Source organism: Mustelus asterias, chromosome 6 (assembly GCF_964213995.1).
Source record: "Mustelus asterias chromosome 6, sMusAst1.hap1.1, whole genome shotgun sequence".
In the NCBI taxonomy this organism is placed as follows: domain Eukaryota; kingdom Metazoa; phylum Chordata; class Chondrichthyes; order Carcharhiniformes; family Triakidae; genus Mustelus; species Mustelus asterias.
Genome location: NC_135806.1, coordinates 61,047,004 through 61,067,710, shown reverse-complemented (window position 1 = coordinate 61,067,710; position 20,707 = coordinate 61,047,004). Strand labels below are relative to the sequence as shown.

Below are 20,707 nucleotides of genomic sequence, written 5' to 3'. Positions count from 1 at the left end.
CCATATATCTGAAGCCCCCAGCTCTTTAGCCACGTGTTCAACTGTACTATCTCCCTGTCCCAAGCCTCACTAGCACGTGGAGTAATCCTGAGATTACTACCCTAGAAGATCTGCTTTTTAGCTCCAAGGGCGACACGGTAGCACAGTGGTTAGCACTGCTGCCTCACAGCACCAGGGACCTAGGTTCAATTCCCAGTTTGGGTCACTGCCAATGTGGAGTTTGCATGTTCTCCGTGTCAGGGTGGGTTTCCTCCAGGTGCTCCAGTTTCCCCCCACAGTCCAAAAGACGTGCTGGTTAGATGCATCATTGGCCATGCTAAATTCTTCTTTAGTTTACCCGAACAGGTGCCGGAGTGTGGTAACTAGGGAATTTTCACAGTAACTTCACTGCAATGTTAATGTAAGTCTACTTGTGACAATAATAAATAAACTTTAATTGACAAAAAACAGGCTGCTACAACCTCTTCTGCTGTCTTCAATTTCTAACTTCTTACTTTTCCAAAATATCCCACAGCAAGCACATTTTGTTTGGCAGATCATTTGCCTGGGTCTGAATAGGTTCCTGAGGCTCTGAATACTGTTTAACCTCTGGCAACTCACCTGTCAATTGATTCCGCAAGGATTTACTGTGGCGTTTTGCCAGCCATGCACTGCACACCATGTTGTGGAGAGAATACTTTAAAGTTGCTGACATCATCAGGCTAAGAAACCCATTACAATGTCTAAGATAGGATTGAGCACAGCTGCACGCTCCCCATCCCCCTAGCCCCCATCCAATGGCTGGATGGTATATTGAAAGCAGGCAGACTTACACATCTAAACCGGAGAGGGAGCTGAATACTCAAGTTTGCAAAAGAGGAAAGTACGCATGCACAGACACACATGCACATATACATAAACTGGTTAATAGTTTTCAACTGGAATGTACTATAATTTCCAATATAGCAAACTCTCATTAACAATCATGTCAGATGGTGAAAATTAAATCGTTCCCTCAAGGTAGGCAAATTACAGAGAGGTTGAAGAATTTGAGGTTTACTGCTCACTCTTTTGACTTAAATGATGCACAGCACCAGAATTATTTATTTTCAAGAGACGCACTAATTAGAAGCACCACCACATTACAGTAACAAAAATATCCTCATTCAAAATGCATTCCATCTTGAAACGGGGGGGGGGGGGGAGTAGAGTAAAATTTTAAATGGTAGGAACTTTCTAATTAATCCACACTACAGTATCATCACATTTTGAGTTTCTCTCCAAGACAAGGAAACTACAGGGGAAAATCTGGTTCAGATCTATGCTAGATGCACGTGGGGATTTCTTTCATTTTAAAAAGATCAGTGACAGCAGTAATCCATTGGGAAGATTTTATCACTAATCTGCCAGTCAAGGAGAGGTGCATCAAGGTATGCAGAGGATAAGATGATTGTTGTTGTGATATTGTCTGCATGCCAGTGCAGACAGTGACATGTACCTTTAAGAAGCTGCATAATGCTATCACTATGACATCACCATGCGAGACTGGAGGATGAAAAGTACAGCCCCCATGTTGGATGTTCACTATTTCCTGTGGTCTCTACTGCTGATGTTCATTACTGCCTCTGACTCTATTATGAGACTTCACGCTTATGAGTCAGACATATAGTCAGGTAATTAGCCTATGTAACTGATAGGACCCAGGCTAGATCAAGACCTGCACAGAACTGTATATAGTTGTTGCTAGTAATAAACTTCCGTGTAATTGTGTTCAACTAGAACCCTCAGTCTCAATATCTTGCTTAGCATAGAGACAAATCCCATCCATGAGGTCTACATCAAGATCTTCAACACATGGGGTGGCAGCAGACCATAACAGACCACAATTGTGACCTGTGCTTTCCTCCAGATTTGCACCCAGACACACTTATAATCTGGTGACAACTTGTTTAAAAGATTGTAAAACTGTGAGAGTACTGCTAAGTTTGCTTGTCCTGTTCATCAAACCCTCCCTCAAACACTCGAGTGAATCTCTATCTACAAAACTGTTTGCACTTGTCCCACTCAATGTTATTACTTCTTTAGATGCATTTTAATTACATATGTCACATGAAAAATTGAAAAGCTACCCTGTTCACAGGTTCTTAGATATTCTATGTCTGAGTGATAATTCATGTTCCATTTATATAATCAAGTCTCCAAATTTATGATTTACAACTATTTTAAGCTTGGGCGAATTTCAATGAGATTGGGAGAATACTGTACTTGTATATAATTTGACATGGCCAAAACAAGGACAGCATTGAGTGCATTTTCAGATCCAACATCTTGGTTACACCCAAGGAGGGAACTGCAGGTCAGCAAATATTGTTCCATTTTACCAAGAGGTTAACTGCAGAGAATAGGGGGAAGAAAAAGATCATGGTCTGGCAGTCATCCTCAAGATGTCAGAATGAACATGCCTACTGCTCAAATTTGAAAACAATACTCATCTTCTTTGAAGTCAGCCACTTGCTAAATCACATCCATGCCAACAACAAAGCAGTCCAGTTTCTCGGTGGTCCTAAAACAGACATGCAGCCTCCCATTAGCATAGACAGCCACTTGAACACCTGAAAATTATCAAAGGCCAATTAGAGCATCTAATATTTTCTGGAGGTTCATGAGCAAAATTGGTCATTTTTGTTTCCATTTTCGGACTGGAGGATATGCAGAGTAAGGATCAAATTTTTCCTCAGTTTCATCTAACCAAGTTTTCATGGATCCACCCACCTCCATGCTGCCGGTATTAGCGATACAGGAAGAATGCGCAAGCAGGGACTGCTTTTAGGTTTATAAACCTACCTCCCTGACCTGTTGATCAGGTCCCTAAGCTCTGGAAATACAATTTATAATTACATAGCATCTTTAACATAATAACGCCATAAAGATAGAGATCAGCTAAACAAGCTAATGTTATGCACGTATCCAGGAGATCCAAATCTGCTTTTCCCAATACTGCCCTGTTCCCTGTGGAGGGCCTCAGGTAAATTTACTTGATAGGGACTGCAAGTTACAGTGTTGTCTGTTAACCCATTAGGAATCTGTATGTCACACAATTAATTCACATTGGGAACAATACAATTTGATGGAGTTTGTGACTTTGTACACTTGCCTATAAAATTTGCAGCAGTGGTACCATGTGAACCACATAAGAAACAGGGAATGACTATTCCCAACAAATCACTGAATCCCCCCCCACCATCATCATCCTGGGAGTCACCACAGACCAGAAATTTAAATTGACTAGTCAAAAGAAATACTGTGGCTACAAGAACAGATCAGAGACTAGATGCTCTGTGGCAGGTAGTTCACCTCCTGGCTCACAAAACCATACTATTATTTGATAAGGCACAGAGGGAGGGGTATGATGCAGTGCTCTCCACTTTGCTGGATGAGTAAAAGCTTCAGCACCACCCAGGGCAATGCAGTCTACATGACTGACACCCGTTCCATGGCTTTAAACATCAATTTCATCCACCACTGGTGCCGTGTCTGTGCTGTTCCATCCACAATATTAAGTTCATTTTTCGTGAGACTCTTCCGTCCCTGATACAAAGGCAAACACAAACTGTTGTCCGATTCAAAAGTTCTTTATTTGTCTTACATACGCAAGCTGGCAAACGTTTGCTACGTAACTTCCACTCAGTGCTGGGAGTCGGTTAGCAAAAGCCCACGAAGCAACCAGGCTGACCCCTTTTATACAGTTTACAATCCCATCAGGTAGATGTGATTTCAAACAAGACTTAAACACACATCATCTGATTCAATCAAAAATGTCTAGACTGAAGCACTCATTACCCGATTCAATCAAAAACGAGTAGTTACAGGAATTGCTGCATAAGAAAGAACATCCTATTAAAATACGCAATTACTACTTACAACCCCACCCATCAGAACATAAGCATAATGTCTTTAGGATACACCATTTGTTAGCGCAAAAGAGAACATTATCACGTACTCAGCTAGACTCGCACCCCAGCCGGGCTCAGCAAGCTGGAGCCCGTGGTTAACCTGTTTTGTCAGTTTGCTCCCACGAGCTGTTTCTCTGCCGTTCTTGCAAGCCCAATAGTTCACCTTGCCCTCTACAGTGGACATTAACTCTTTAATACCTCAACAAGATGTAATACAGTAGCAAACCAAGGTTTCTTCAACACAACCACCCAAACCTGAAACTTATACCACCAAGAAGATAAAGTGCAAGAAACGCATAGGAACTTCAGCACCTGCAAGTGCCTTTCCAACACACCGTCCTAACTTTGAAATATATTGACATTTCCTTATCATTTCTGGATCAAAATCTTGGAACTTCTTACAAGGAGCAGTCCCACCATACTGCAGCTGTTCAAGGGAAGAATGAGCAATAAATGCTAGCCTTGCCAATGGTCTCCGCATTCTGTAAATTAATACAAGATGATGTTCTAAAGACCTTACATTTCTAGTTAAATTACATTTAAATTTCAATTTCTGGGAATTTAAACCAGTGTGTTGGACCTTCAAACTAAACATTGGATTTGTCCAGATGAGAGGAGAGCATTTTATGTCGAATGTGCATCTTCAACTTAATTCTTAATTAAATTTAATGCCTCATGGGTCAAGCATGTTAACAGGTGTAAACATCACCCATTTTGTGAAGAAAGTATGCAACTCAAGTTTGCTAATTAACAAGAACATTAGTGACTTTTAAAAAAAAAAGTTATTAACTTTCAAACATGGGGCGGCACGGTAGCACAGTGGTTGGGCGGCACGGTAGCACAGTGGTTAGCACTGCTGCTTCACAGCTCCAGGGACCTAGGTTCAATTCCCGGCTTGGGTCACTGTCTGTGTGGAGTTTGCACACTCTCATGTCTGCGTGGGTTTCCTCCGGTTTCCTCCCACAGTCCAAAGATGTGCGGGTTAGGTTGATTGGCCAAGGTTAAAAATTGCCCCTTGGAGTTGTGAGATGCGGAGGTTAGAGGGATTAGCGGGTAAATATGTAGGGGTAGGGCCTGGGTGGGATTGTGGTCGGTGCAGACACGATGGGCCGAATGGCCTCCTTCTGCACTGTAGGGTTTCTATGATTTTTAGAGTGACTTTAATGTAGTAAAATGTTTACTACCAGCAGAAATTTTGCCAAAAGAAACCATCTGTTACAGTCCCAACAATTGTGGTAGACTGGTTTCATTTTTTTTGATGTGGAGATGCCGACGTTGGACTGGGGTAAACACAGTAAGGAGTCTAACACCACCAGGTTAACGTCCAACAGGTTTATTTGGTAGCAAACGCCACTAGCTTTCGGAGCGTGCTGCTCCTTCGTCAGGTGGAGTGGGAGACCTCCCACTCCACCTGACGAAGGAGCAGCACACTCCGAAAGCTAGTGGCATTTGCTACCAAATAAACCTGTTGGACTTTAACCTGGTGGTGTTAGACTTCTTACTTCATTTTCTTTTACAGCCATGATTCAAAAATTTCTTGACAAAATACATATGCAACATGGTCACTTCTGCAACAATTTGGAAATTTTGAATTGATTGACATGACTCATTTGGTAAACACAATCCCTTTAGCACTGTATGCTCCAATTACTTACCGTTAAGTTGCTTATAATTCTGGTTTTAAATTACTTTTAAAGAGCCAAAAGTTGATTGGCTCTTTTTTTTCCAGCATCGTTTCCTCAAATTTAAGCTTTGAAAAGCTTCACTTCTTTAAAACTTGAGGAAATGGTTGAATAATTGAACAGAATGACATAGAATCCTCACAGTTCCAGTACACCAACCTCAATCTACAACTCCCAACTATATCAACTTCCCCCAGTGACCAAAAGACAAATTTCACCTCAGAAGGTTAATATATACACAATAAGGCCAATTCTAATGCAATTCTAAAATTGTCACTCCCGGTACAGACTTGTAGAAATATTTTCTGATATATTTTGTCCAAACTGTATTGGTCAGGGTGGATCCAGTTTCGTTCTAAAGCATCCTCACCAGTCACTTCCTTTTTAAACACAGGAAATGTGATCATAAAATTGCTTCTGTCACTGAACACGAGACTCCGATAAAACAAGCTCTTGGTCTGCAAAGATTAGCTCTGCAGCAACTCCATTATAGCCAAGGCTTCCCAATGTAATTATCAGACAGAAGCACAATCTGCCAAAGCAATTAGCTGTAGAAGAGCTATTCCAGGAACCTGAGTCAAACCAAGAAAACACCTTTCAAGAAAGATAGCTGCCACGATCAAGTCCACTTTATAATTCTGTGTTTAATTATTCTGCCTATATTTCCTCAAATATAAAGAACATTATGCTAACATAACTCTTTGCTCAAGACTGTACTTGAAGGTACAGAACAGAAGCACAACATACATTAACCTAGGCATGCACCGTTATTTGTGAAATAGGAAAATAGAATTATAGAAAAAAATTCAGCAGTTCTTAAAACTAATACCAATCACCCACAGCCTCAATCTAATTTTCCCAAATTAGTCACCTCTGTAGAGAGTTCATCTCACCCATTTGCCAACCTTAGCCGAGCTGTTACACAATTCTAAACTGAGCACACATTCTCTCTTTCACACTAAGAGTCCATGACCATCCTTCCATAGTAAGCTCAGAAAGGGTGTCTTCACTTCTGATTGCACGTTGTTCAATATGATTCAAAACTAATCAGGTAATGAAGCAGTCCACGTCTGCATGTAGCAAGGTCTGAACAACATTCATGTTTGGGCTAGTAAGTAACATTCATGCCACACAAGTGCCAGAACATCTCCAACAAGAATGAATCTAACCATGCGGAAAATCCTGGAATGGTCTCCCCTAAGAGCACTGTGGATGTAGCTACAGCACATGGACTTGCTGTTTAAGAGGTCAGCTCACCACCACCTCATCAAAGGGAATTAGAAATGATCAATAAATGTTGTTCTTGCCAATGATGCTCCCATGTCAAACAACAGGATCCCTCAGTTCCAAACTTTGTGGCCATCACAGAGGGTTCAATTTATCTACATCTTTAAAGGCCTTAAATAATTGAACAATCTCTCATCTGGGTCTTTTCTTCCCCAAAAAGGGGAGGTTATAGCACAGTGGTATTGTCACTGGGTGAGTAATTCAGACACCCAAGTCTGGAATTAAAAGGTCGAATGATGACCATGAAACCACTGTCAATTGTTGTAAAAATCCATCTGGTTCTCTAATGTCCTTTAGGGAAGGAAACCAAATGCCCCCACCTGGTCTGGCTTACATGTGACTCCAGATCCACAGCAATGCAATTGACTCTCAAATGGCATTCAGCTGAAGGGCAATAAATGTTGGCCCAGCCACCGATGGCTACAAGTGAATTACCCATGAAAGAATTTTTTTAAATCCCCAAATCTTCTCCTGTTCCTTCCAGCTATGATATGTTCATGTCAGGCAACCAAAACTGCACAAAATACTTCACTTACAAAATACAGACTTATTACTATCTCCAGGGATTGGTGCTCCACCCTTTTGGCTATACAATTAATCTTCCTTGCAGCTGCTACATACAGGGCGGGCTGCTTTCAGTTAACAATCCATCAATAGCTCCAGATTCCTCCCTTACATTGTGTGCATCTGAGAGCTATATAACTTATGTCCCCATAGCTCTTGAATTTGTGTACATGAAATGTCATTCATCAGTTCAATTTCCCCATCTATCCAGATCCCTTATTGTTTGCATCGAGTCCTTTCAAACAAAAAGCACTGGAGCATTTGTTTGATGCCCTCATATTGTAGTAGCATTTTAAACTGAATTCCATGATATTTGGAAATCTCAGTCTTACACTAGCAATATAGGGCTAAAATGGAAACCATCTCTAAGCCAAGTCTTACATTATACAAGCAAAATTCTTACTTTACTCGAGCAAATGTCAGAAAGGCATTCCCTTTGGGATAGCACACAAGAATAATGCTGAAATCATTATAATTACATAGTTATCAGAACCTACCATTACGTATTCTTGGCTGCTCCATTCTCAACACTACTACAAAGATAAAGAACCTGACCTCAATTTAATAGGGTTCAAACTAATTTGGACAGTAACAAAAAGTGGGCAATATTAAATCGGTAGCAGGCTTAACACTACACCCTTTCGTAATCGTGCACGACATAAAATGAGCTGTTGTTTTCATCATTTCCCATTTTGTATATCAACCAACAATCTGACCCCATGCAGAGGTCTCACCAGGTTTTCTGCACACCTGGCTCCTTGTGTCCTGAAGTTCGGTGCATCAGCGTGTGTTCACATTATAATGCAAACTGCTGGTGCGTGAATTAACACAACTATAATTCCAAAGCCATTGAATCATATTGTGTCTTTAGATTTCCAGTGGCAATCCACAAACAACAATCATCAGTTTGAAACCTGGAATTGCACAGCAACTGCAGGAAAACACAACCGTAAATGCCCAGCAACATTGAGGTAAACGTGTGGCTCATCACAAGTGGTGATGATTTTTAGTATTGACTGAGAGAGACTTGGATAATGATATTGTAGGAACGAATGCTGTTGTTATATTCTACAATTATATTGTCTGTGGTTTTTTAAAAACTCATCTAATTCAGTTTGGTAGTATTGGTAATTAAATAAAAAAGAGACTACACTCCTGAGAAAATTATTAACTGTTATATTGCTAAGTAAGCTGACCACAAATTCCAGCCTAATTAACCGAATAATCTGTTTTTGTGGTGTTCATTAGGGGATAAATCTGGTCTTTGATTAGTCCCATTTGAACCTAAAAAGGACAAAAATTACATCTATGGCATTGCAACGCCTCCTTAGCATCAAACTGAAGTGCCTGGTTTGTGCTCAAGTATGGGACTTGAACCTGAACCAACAACTTATTGACTTGAGGAGCGATATTCTAAGCCATGGTAGACATCTAGAAAATCAAAAATGCATTCTCAACCAAGAATAAAGCTCTGCGCAGTCATGCTCTCTAGCTGAACTATTTTTCATATTTTCAGTATAGCCATGAGCATCTACTTTCTCAAATTCCTCAGCTTGAATTTACGAATGCCTGGGGGAATCCAACTAGTAAGAGTCAGCAAGACAACAGACTGGGGCCAAATACTGTACACGCGGTGCAAGCTCTGAAGGCAGATTAAGAGTCAGATTAGCATCCAACTCTTTTCTTTAATTACCTTTAGAGCAACATAAAGCTCAAAGGATGATCAAAGAATAGTTTCCCTACATTATACATAGTGTGTTTCAAAGCAACTGACTGCAAATGAAATGCTGAGATATTTCTGAGACATGACAAAGGTGTGCTTTTGCAAGCCATATTTGTTTGGCCAGCATTGTTCAGGATATAATTTTATAAAATGAGTTTACTCTCCAACCAGCCAAGCAGCTCACCTTAACTTTTAAAAGGCAGTACTGGCTAGTCAAAAGGTAAAGATTTCTTTAGTCCCAAATGATATGCTGGAAAAAAATAGGAAACATGGAAATTTGAAGGAGAGAAATGTAATGACCTTGGGTACCCTTTGCATACATTCGAGAAGCCAGGACTTGTAACATGATGGCAAATATATTGGTCATGATGTGGAGATGCCGGCGTTGGACTGGGGTAAACACAGTAAGAAGTTTAACAACACCAGGTTAAAGTCCAACAGGAATATTGGTGCCAAGTATCGTCAAACAGATATTACAAATTTCAAAGATAGAAAATCTAATATTTCTAATTGTGTGTTTGGGTGCCCCAAAGAAATGAACGGTGCTATATAAATGCAATCTATTGTATGCTAGTCAACATAAACCTAATGCATAACTTCCTAACAGTTTGTACAGTTCTCAATCCGGACTACAGAAATATATAATTAACAATGCAACACTAAATTCTATTCATAATTTTTCCCTTTCAGCAGTTATGTTATTAAATTTGACAGATCAGCACAGATCACAAATTTAAATTCACATTCCAGTACAGCACCTAGGACAACTATATCTGCTGATTAATGGTTTAAAGCCAAGCCAAATATCTGAACAAAATATTAACATCTGGTTACGGTAACTAGGTTTTAAAGATCTCTTAAATCCTTTACAATGCTTACTGCTATTTCCTACACTGAAAATGAACACGGGCAAGGATGTTTCCCTTAACTTCCTATCATTTGAAATTGCTCTAACTCAAAATTGACAATATATCCATATATTTAATTTTCACTCAGTTTTTTAGTACACAGTTATTTCCCTAAAAATCCACAAGGTGTTAGCTCCTAATATTTTTAAAATGTCAGCCTGGGTTCATTGGTAGAACTCTCATCTCAATCACGTAAGAAATCTTACCCTCACCGCACATAATCTGGACTGACATTTCAGTACAATATTAAGGGAGGATTACACTTTCAGATATGCAGCCCTGTCTTTCAGCAAATTTATGAACTGTGATGTGAAGTGTATCTCCAATATAATAAATGGCACTATTACAAGAGAAATAGGAAGGTTTGTCAAAAAACTAGTTATGACCCTCAACCAACATCTTCAAGTGGGCAACATGGTGGCTTAGTCGTTAGCACTGCTCACTCACAGCGCCAGGGACCTGGGTTCAATTCCCAGCTTGGGTCACTGTCCGTGTGGAGTTTGCACATTCTCCCCCGTGTCTGTGTGGATTTACTCCAGGTTCTCCCACTCTGGGAGATGTGGTTAGGTGGATTGGCCACGCTAAATTGCCCCTTAGTGACAGGGGACTAGCTAGGGTAAAAAAAGCATGGAGTTATGGGGATAGGGGCCTGGGTGGAATTGTGGTCGGTGCAGACTTGATGGATCGAATGGACTCCTGCACTGTAGGATTCTCTGATTCAAAACATTAACTGGTTATTTAGCTCACCTGCTATTTGTGGGAATTTGCTGTCACGCTTGCAGTTTATAAAACGGCTAAAATTTAAAGTAATTAATTGGCTGCAAGACACAGACTTCCAGAGGACAAGATAAAAAAGTTAAGGCAACTTGTTTTAAAAAGCAAGAAACATTTTCAAAATGATTCACATTCAGAAACTAAGAAATTTGGATCCATGTTTAAAAGGTTGTTGCTTTCTGCAATGTGGTACTCAACAAAATACAAGTCTACCCATTTCAGATCATATTTTGCCTCCTAATTCCTTGAACCAAGCACAGCCTGGAGACTGGTACACAATGCCCCAGTCACCAATATCACTCAGGGCTAACCACTAGAACACAAAAGGAAAACGCTTCAGATACCAAAATTTTAAAAAATGCTTGCAAAGCTCAGCAGGTTTGGTGAGAGAAACGCAAGTTAATTACAACTTACGACAATAAATTTAATTGAGTCTAACTGTAACAGTTGCACTCTATGTTCATCTTGCTGTGAAATAAAGCTTCTAAAATTTTATTTCTTTCTCAAAGTTAACGCTGTTCATCCATAGAAGACATCTGTTTATAGAACTAACTGATTTAATTGAACCTGAGAAGTCTACACCGAATTTATAACAACTGCAAGTGAGGACTATTGTGCAGCTTAAACATTTTAAGTGAACTATACAAGCGCCATGACACTTGGAAAAAAGTTGTCTATGGGTAATCAAAAGTCATTGTTTTAAAAATTGGTTCACAGATTTGTGGCAGCAGTGCAATTACTGCTCACCTTGAAATGCTCAGAGAGCATGGGCTTTCTTTGTGAACCACTGCAGTCTTGAAGGTGCTGACCCTCCCATATGCTGTTAAGCAGAGAATGCCAAGATTATAACCCAGTGAAAAACAGTGATGGATGTTCATGTCAAGGTGATTTGTGACTTGCAGACAATCATTTTTGCATTTCATTGCTGCTCTCATGCATCTCAGTGGTATAGGATAGAGGGATAGGAAGAGTTATGGAAATAATTTTGACAAATTGCTGCAGCGCATCCCATAAGATCATACAGACTGCAGCCACAATGTACTAGTGGCACATGCAAAGCAGGGCCGTTGCTATGTGCTGGATGTTGATTTTTTTTAAAAAACATCTTGCAATGTAGTTGAGTCGCAAGTGCTGTATCAAATTCCTGACTACAATCTGGGAGAGATTTTAAGAAGTCAGGTGGTGAGCCACTCATATCTATCATCTGTAATACATATAGCATATCGATATGGCTGGTCTGCCTAATTTTCTGGGTAAGCGATGACTTTCAAGGTGTTGATTATGGGGTCTTGGTGATGCTGGAGGTATTGGAAATCCAGGAGAAGTGGTTGGGTTCTCAAAGTTAGAGAGGGCATTTCTGTGCCATACATACCATCACTATGCCAGCTGTGGACAATTTACTGTGCAAATGGAATTGCCAAAGGCTTATGTAGAATCAAGATTAAAGAATAAAAGGCAATCAGAAGTGGCCTAAGTGGCACAGTGGAAGGTCACTTGCCTTCTTTCACACCTGCAGCCTGGGTCAAGTACAGACTAGACTGGTGGTATCAAGGCTTCTTTATCTGTTAGCTGCAGGAGTCACATTAAGTTAATTTGAACATTGCAGTTCTTAATAGGGAAGGAAAATTACCAAACTGTTAATTAGGTCCAACAATAGATTCACAGGTTGATGAAATGGGAATGGGGGGGGGAAATAAAAAGCAGTGGCGCAGAGGGTGTGTTTGAGGTTGGGATGGAAGCACACCCCAGGTTTGAGTACCAACGTACACACTTTTAGATGTCAAATACGACTGATGGCCACTGTCTACAATTTCTCTCTCAGGACAATGGTATGCGAGCTTTTCCCTTTCTGCTGAATTATTTCATGAACCAAAGTTTTGTGCAATTTAATCTGCGCCTCCCAATTTATCTACTTTACCCTTTTAGGGTTTTTAAACTCTGCTCCTGCACTATGAATCTTGTATATCTACATATAACTGTACTCTGCTCAACCAATGATTGCTGCTCCATTGCCAAGCAAAAAGATTTCTCACCTCACTAACACATTTAAAGTTAAGACAGCCACCATAATCGAGATCTAAATTCTTCAGTAGGTCCAAAGCAATCAAACTGCCTGTGTATGGAACTAGACATACAGGAAACTTGGCATTAGGAAGACCTGGCGAGGCGATTTTGATTATATTCTAATAACAGTTTGAGACCTGTAGTGCTAACAAACAATTTGCAGTTAGCAAAGCTCAATTTGAAACATTCAAAATTAAGCCTGCTCCTTAAGTGGAAGAGCTGGAGTAAAAAAAAAACTTGCTTTGAATTACAAAAGTAACCCAAGATACAACTTTTTGAAACATGTCCCTGTTGTGGAGTTACAATGTGCATAATATCAAGTCAAAGTATTGAGACACAGGCTCCACAGAAAGCACTTCACAACACAGGAGTCAGAATGGGGCACATTCTTCAATTCCTGTCTAGACACAGCAAAGAAATATAATCGCATGCCAACATGTTTGGTTCAAGCAGGTACAATATTTCAACTTACTGACTATCCCAATGAACAGCTTTCACTACAAGTGGTACCCGCTATCATTCCCACCGTCAAGTTCAAGCCATTAAGTATATTAGACAGTTATTTTGCACCAACAATGCAAAATCAGAAGATATTAACATTTCAGCTTACTTTCTACTTCCTCAGATGTACACAACCTGACTATATACCAAAACCCTAAAACTGAATTTTCCCCTCACTTTTTACCATTCAAGAATGCAGTGCACAAATTTGGAACCTCTCTTTTCACATCTGGTTTCAACCCAACTCAGATTAATGGAATGGATTCTGTTCTCCAAGTCAAATGTTCCTGTGAGAGTTTGTGTTCATAATGGACATAAGTAATCAACAGTATTGTTATACAGGATAGAACACAAGAACATCTGGTTTGGGCATCAAAATATCACATTGGTGACATACAGCATGGTCTACTGAAACTGATTCAGTTCGATAGCTACAGTGTGGGGAGAATAATGTCAACTGCTTGGGCTCACAAACGTACACACCAACTTGACCACTGAAAGGCAAACCTCTCGTGCCAAGATTATGCCCCTTTGGACCACGCACCAGAAGAAACAGTTCATCTTTAACAACCTATAAAATCCTTTAAATCATGTTAAATATCTCAATCAGATCACCTCTTCATCCTGTATGCTGAAGGAAATGCAAGCCTAGTTTGGGCAATATGCCATCATAAACATAGCGCTTTTAGCCCTGGTATAATTCTGGTTGTCTGCACCCCATTAAGGCAAATACATCTTTCGCAAGGTGAGATGCCCAGAACCAAATGTAGTACCACTGATGCTTCCTTAAATACATTCCATATAACATTGATAAACTCTTTAAAAAGCAATAGTCTCATATATACAAGGCAATTTCCCCCCACAAAAAAAATTCTATTGCTTCAAAGATTTTGGAAACACACAGCTAAAAGCTTGCACTGTATTATCAAAAGCTTTTTGAATCACATTTGCTCAAAATTGCAACAAGCAAGCTATTCTTTCAAAGTGGCTCAACTCAGATGAAAAGTTACAATCCTTAAAATTTGGAACTCAGCGATAGCTATAATTAGATGTATTGTGTTTAGGCTGGCAGTCAAAGAACCAATTTTACAAACGCCCTTCTAAACAGAATCTCACTCATGAGGAGGATTACATATTAGGATATGGCAGTAAGCTTCCTGTGTAATCTGGTCCACTATTTTTAATGGATGGAAAATTATGGGAGCACAGCCACAACACTCCAATATGCATTCCTGGAAGGCATAACACGCACTTCTAGAAGCAGTTAAGTAAATTCAGTCCCAAATGTTTTCAGTTATTTTCTTACATCAAAAAAACAGACAACAATGTCTGAATGCTAGTCATAGCTAACATGTCAGAACATTTAATTATAAGGTATACCTTGGCAAAATCACATGTTGGTATACAAACAAGCCATGCCACAGAAATAAGACAATGATTCACACTTCCCACCAGTTCTCGATCGAATTCCTGATTACTGATGAGGCACAGAGAGATGGCTGTGAATGAAATCACAAAAGAGGAAGAAATAATACAATTCATGCTCCTATGTAACTCCTTGGAGGGAAACAAGAGTGGTACTGCTAAAGGGCAGGAGTGAGGTTACAAATGCCACTAAATGCATTTATAAAGGTCCCATAACAGAGTCAAGGTAAAAATTACCACCTAGCCATCACACTATGCTATACCTAACCATTAAGGGCACAAATAGATATTAGGTCGCAATAATTTTACATTCCCTCAAATTTAAAATGAAAGGCAAATAAAGTTAAAAATCAGGTGGGGTTGACAATATAATGTGGCACAATATGAAACAATTGTCAAATTATTTGCAGTCAATTATAGCAATTTACTTAAAATGTTTATTGCAACTGTGCAAAGTTTAATCAACTTTTTTTGTATATTAAAACAAAAGTAAATATTAAATGTGAACCAGGTTTGTTTTCTGCTCACAGTTGAGTAAATTAAGAAAGATCGAAGAATTGATATCTTGATTGGATAACCAGAATCTCAGTAAGTAAAATACTCATAACAAATTGCAACATTGAAACTTGGGCATCACCTGAACCCAGAGATTAAATTCTTCCATTTTTGATCATCTTCTGGCTCTAACCTTACGTGCTTTTGCAAAACAATACATGACAAAGAATCATTCTGGTTTTGGAAGTTTGCACTGACATGTTACAACAATCTTTATGCGAACATTGCTGCAGTTTAATTTTTTTAAAAATCAACAGAATGGCAAACCACTGAATTCAGAAAATCACACTAATTTTTATGCTGTCACTGTACATTTTTTTTTTTAAAAATCCCCCACCTTTTGCAATTCAAAAAGACCCTGGTTAAATCTGATTGTAAATGATCTAAATAATCAACGTAAAAACGTTCAAACGCTCCTAACTCTGCTTTGTTCCAGTTTCACAAACCACACCCCTTCGGTTACGTTATCAGTTATGACATCAGCGAGTAAAGAGAATGAATATTTATTTTTTTACATTTATTATGTGAGAGATATACAAAAGATAATAATAGTTACTCAAGGATTGAAAGATATCCTCCACTTCTGCTGGTTTACAGAAAGCGTGGAAAATCAGACAGGGCGATGATTTAGACAGATAAACAAGCAGAGGGGAGGGCAACGTAAACGCACAGTTCCCTGGACATTAAGATAAGCGCGTTTACGAGATTCTAATTAGCGAATATATCAATAAAAAGGGGCACTGGGGAAGATGTCTAACTTTTGTTTCACTTCTGTTCGAGCCCATTTTACCTTTGTAATTTGGAAGCACGGAAGGCCACTGGCAGAGAGGTTTTCGGTAGGTTTTAAAAGATGGCAGCTTCTTGATTTGGGCCGACATCACAACATATTAGTAAAAATGTAGTTTTAAAAAATACATGGGCATCTTCTATTTAGGTAAAACGATGAGGCAAGACCTCATCTCGCAAGCCATTTACTTGTAATTATCTGAGCATTTTCAAAAAACAGCCGAGAACCGAAAATGGACATACAAACACTGTAGTAAGATTATAAGTAATCGATTTGGAAAGAAAATGGAGAAATGAAGCGTTTTGGAAGTATGGGAGTATAATCCTGTCTCTCACTGGAGAAGGCAAAGCACAAATATCTTCAAGTGATTTTTAAAAAAAATACTTTTAATCCTAAATCGATAAGAGATGCATAGCCATTGGGTATTGGTACAATCTGTCTCAACATCCATCCAGAAAATACCGGAATGGGTTTCTCTAATTGGATTTTTTTTAATATTTAAAAAGCTGGGTCGAGTACGTACAAAGCTCGCTCAGCCCAATTTTTCGGAGCAATGAAGTGCAAAGAAAATAGTGGAGGGTGAGGGAAAACTGAAGCAATGTAATCCGTCAGCCATTAAAAAGTCAGTAATTGTTGTAAAAGACAGGAATTTCCCCAAAGACTGCACATAGAAAAAAAATAAAGCTTCTTGATTTTTATCCAGCAGGTCACAGTAACTGAACTAGCGAATTTTGGGGGTGGGGGGAGAGAAGGAGAAGGGATGATCTTTTAAAAATTGCAGAGTTCTTTTTACTGAAATATGGTTTACTTACTGGACTCGGATCCCTCATGATAATGTTTTTGGCCAGCATGACGGTGCGGCTTGCTCTTTTCTTTTTCTCCTGTGTCATCTTGTCACATTTTTCCGGGGTTGTAAGGCGCTCCGCCGCCTCCGCCTGCGGTTGGGTTTTCCGGCCGAGGCGAGGCGGCTGCTGGCCGGCGGGGCTGAGTGTGGCTGGGCCGAGCGAAGGCTCTGTGCTCTCACTCATTAATGGATACAATCCGCCCTCAGCCTTGTTCCCACTCGCTACATTGTCGCCGCCACATTCCTGACTCCCGCTCCCCTCGGCCGCCGCCGTCATGTGAGCCCAGCTCCAGCAACGCGAGAGCCGGAAGTTTCTGCCGGAGGGAGAACTGCTTTTGGCGCTCAGTACAAAAAACAAGAAAAGACCCTGTAATGACCCAGTTTACCATGGGCGCAAGGCAATCACACCTTTGATTTCTGTTCGGGCTGTTCCCCCTCCTTTTTGGGGAGCTGCCCCTTTTACTTTGTCCCGACTTAATCTGAGTTTGTTTATTTGGTTTGACCTAAAAAGAGGGCAAGGCAATTACAGGACGGTATTTATATTAAACACGCACACACACGGATTGCAGTCAGTACAGACTGAACCTTACAAAAGGGGATGTTTGAAATCGCAAATGAAAACAGAATTGCTCGGCAATTTATACAAAAACAGAAAATGCTAGAAAATCTCAGCAGGACTGAGGCTAGGGGAGAAAAAAACCAGAGGGCATGGATTGAGGGTGAATGGAGAAAAGTTTAAAGAGAATATTAGGGGGGGCTTCTTCAGGCAGAGGGTGGTGGGAGTATGGAATGAGCTACCGGATAAAGTGGTAAATTTATTTTTACCTTTTAACCCTTTTATTTTATTATTTTAACCCTTTTAACATTTAAGAAAAACTTGGACGGGTTCATGGAGGAGAGGGGTGATGGAGGAGAGGGGTGTGGAGGGATATGGTCCAAGTGCAGGTCAGTGGGACTAGGCAAAAAATGGTTCGGCACAGACAAGAAGGGCCTAAAGGCCTGTTTCTGAGCTGTAATTTTCTATGGTTCTATGGACTGACAGCATCTCTTGGGTGGCACAGGACCCAGGTTCAATTCCGGCCTTGGGTGACTGGAGTTTGCACATTCTCCCCATGTCTGTGTGGGTTTCCTCTGGATGCTCCAGTTTCCTCCCACAGTCCAAAGATATGCAGGTTAGGTGGATTGATTTTATTTTATTTATTATTGTCACATGTATTAGTATACAGTGAAAAGTATTGTTTCTTGCATGCTATACAGACAACGCATACTGTTCATAGACAAGGAAACGAGAGAGTGCAGAATGTAGTGTTATAGTCATAGCTGGGGTGTAGACAAAGATCAACTTAATACGAGGTAGGTCCATTCAAAAGTGATGGCAGCAGGGAAGAAGCTATTCTTGAGTCAGTTGGTATGTGACCTCAAACTTTTGTATCTTTTTCCTGATGGAAAAAGATACGAAAGTCTGTTGTTTAATTGTTCACCACCATTCCACATCCAGTCATGAATGGTGGCGGATAATTAACTCATTGGAGGAGGTGGCTCCACAAATATCCCCATCCTAAATGATGGAGGAGCTCAGCATGTCAGTGCAAAAGATAAGGCTGAAATATTAGCAACAATTGGTCAGAAGTGCCAAGTGGACGGTCCATCTCGGCCTTTTCCAGTGGTCCCCAGCATCTCAGATGCCAGTCTCTAGCCAATTCAATTCACTCCATGTGGTGTCAAGAAACGTTTGGAGGCACTGGACACTGCAAAGGCAAGAGGCCCCGAAAACATTCTGGCAATAGTACTGAAGACTTGTGCTCCAGAACTTGCCGCTCCCCTAGCCAAGCTGTTCCAGTACAGTTACAACTCTGTCATTTACCCAACAGTGTGGAAAATTGCCCAGATATGTCCTGTACACAAAAAGCAGGACAAATCCAACCTGGCCAATTACCGCCGCCTCAGTCTACTCTCGATCATCAATAAAGTGATGGAAGGGGTCATCAACAGTGCTATCAAGCGGCACCTGCTCAGCAATAACCTGCTCAGTGACGCCTGGTTTGGGTTTTGCCAGGGTCACTCAGCTCCTGACCTCATTACAGCCTTGGTTCAAACATGGACAAAAGAGCTGAATTCCAGAGGTGAGGCGAGAGTGACAGCCCTTGACATCAAGGCCGACTGAGTGTGGCATTAAGGAGCCCTAGTGAAACTGGAATCAATGAGTATCAGGAGGCAAACTCTCCATTGGTTGGAGTCATACCTGGTACACAGGAAGATGGTTGTGGTTGTAGAGGGTCAGTCATCTCAGCACCAGGACATCTCTGCAGGAGTCCCTCAGGGTACTGTCCTAGGCCCAACAATCTTCAGCTGCTTCATCAATGATCTTCCCTCCGTCATAAGGTCAGAAGTGGGGATGTTCGCCGATGATTGCACAATTTTCAGCACCATTCGCGAGTCCTCAGATACTGAAGCAGTCCATGTTCAAATGCAACAAGATCTGGATAACATCCAGGCTTGGACTAACAAATGACAAGTAACATTCGCGCCATACAAATGCCAGGCAATGACCACCACCAATAAGAGACACTCTAACCACTGCCCCTTGACATTCAATGGTGTAACCATCACTGAATCCCCCACTGTCAACACCCTTGGGGTTACCATTGACCAGAAACTCAACTAGACTCACCACATAAACACAGTGGCTACAACAGCAGGTCAGAGGCTAGGAATACTGCGGCGAGTAACTCACCTCCTGACTCCCCAAAGCCTATCCACCATCTACAAGGCACAAGTCAGGAGTGCGATGGAATACTAACCACATGCCTGGATGGGTGCAGCTCCAACAACACTCAAGAAGCTTGACACCATCCAGGACAAAGCAGCCCGCTTAATTGGCATCACATCTACAAACATTCAATCCCTTCACCACCGACGCTCAGTAGCAGCAGTGCGTACTATCTACAAGATGCACTGCAGCAATTCACCAAAGATCCTTAGACAGCACCTTCCAAACCCACAACCACTTCCATCTAGAAGGACAAGGGCAGCACATAAATGAGAACATCAGCACCTGCCAGTTCCCCTCCAAGCCACTCACCATCCTGACTTGGAAATATATCGCCGTTCCTTCACAGTTGCTGGGTCAAAATCCTGGAATTCCCTATCTAACGGCATTGTGGGTCAACCCACAGAACATGGACTGCAGCGATTCAAGAAGGCAGCTCACCACCATCTTCTCAAGGACAACTAGGGATGGGCAATAAATGCTGGCCTAGCCAGCGACGCCCATGTCCCACGAATGAATTTTTTAAAAAGGTGGAAGAGAAAATGTCCAGGGTGTGTGGGGTCCTTAATTATGCTGGCTGCTTTGCCAGTGGGAAGCGTAGACAGAGTCAATTGATGGGAGGCTGGTTTGCGTGATGGATTGGGCTACATTCACGAACTTTTGTAGTTTCTTGTGGTCTTGGGTAGAGCAGGAGCCATACCAAGTGCGATACAACCAGAAAGAATGCTTTCTAAGGTGCATCTGTAAAAGTTGGAGAGAGTCGTAGCTGACATGCCAAATTTCCTTAGTCTTCAGAGAAAGTAGAGGCGTTGGTGGGCTTTCTTAACTATAATGTCGGCATGGGGGGACTAGGACAGGTGTTGGTGATCTGGACACCTAAAAACTTGAAGC

The 20,707-nt window shown here is 40.9% G+C and overlaps 1 protein-coding gene across 2 annotated transcripts in view; it reads right to left on the bottom strand.

Moving 5' to 3' along the window:
• LOC144494885 (hippocampus abundant transcript 1 protein-like) overlaps positions 1 to 17,527 on the bottom strand; it is a 77,160-nt gene extending 59,633 nt beyond the window's left edge. Inside the window, exon 1 of one of the 2 annotated variants that reach the window (XM_078214393.1) lies at positions 17,015 to 17,527. In XM_078214393.1, the coding sequence (XP_078070519.1) occupies positions 17,015 to 17,323 (309 nt within the window). In that variant the 5' untranslated portion in view covers positions 17,324 to 17,527. The remainder of the gene's footprint in view (positions 1 to 17,014) is intronic. The other variant, XM_078214394.1, reaches the window with a different exon arrangement.
• Between the last annotated feature and the right edge of the window lie 3,180 nt (positions 17,528 to 20,707).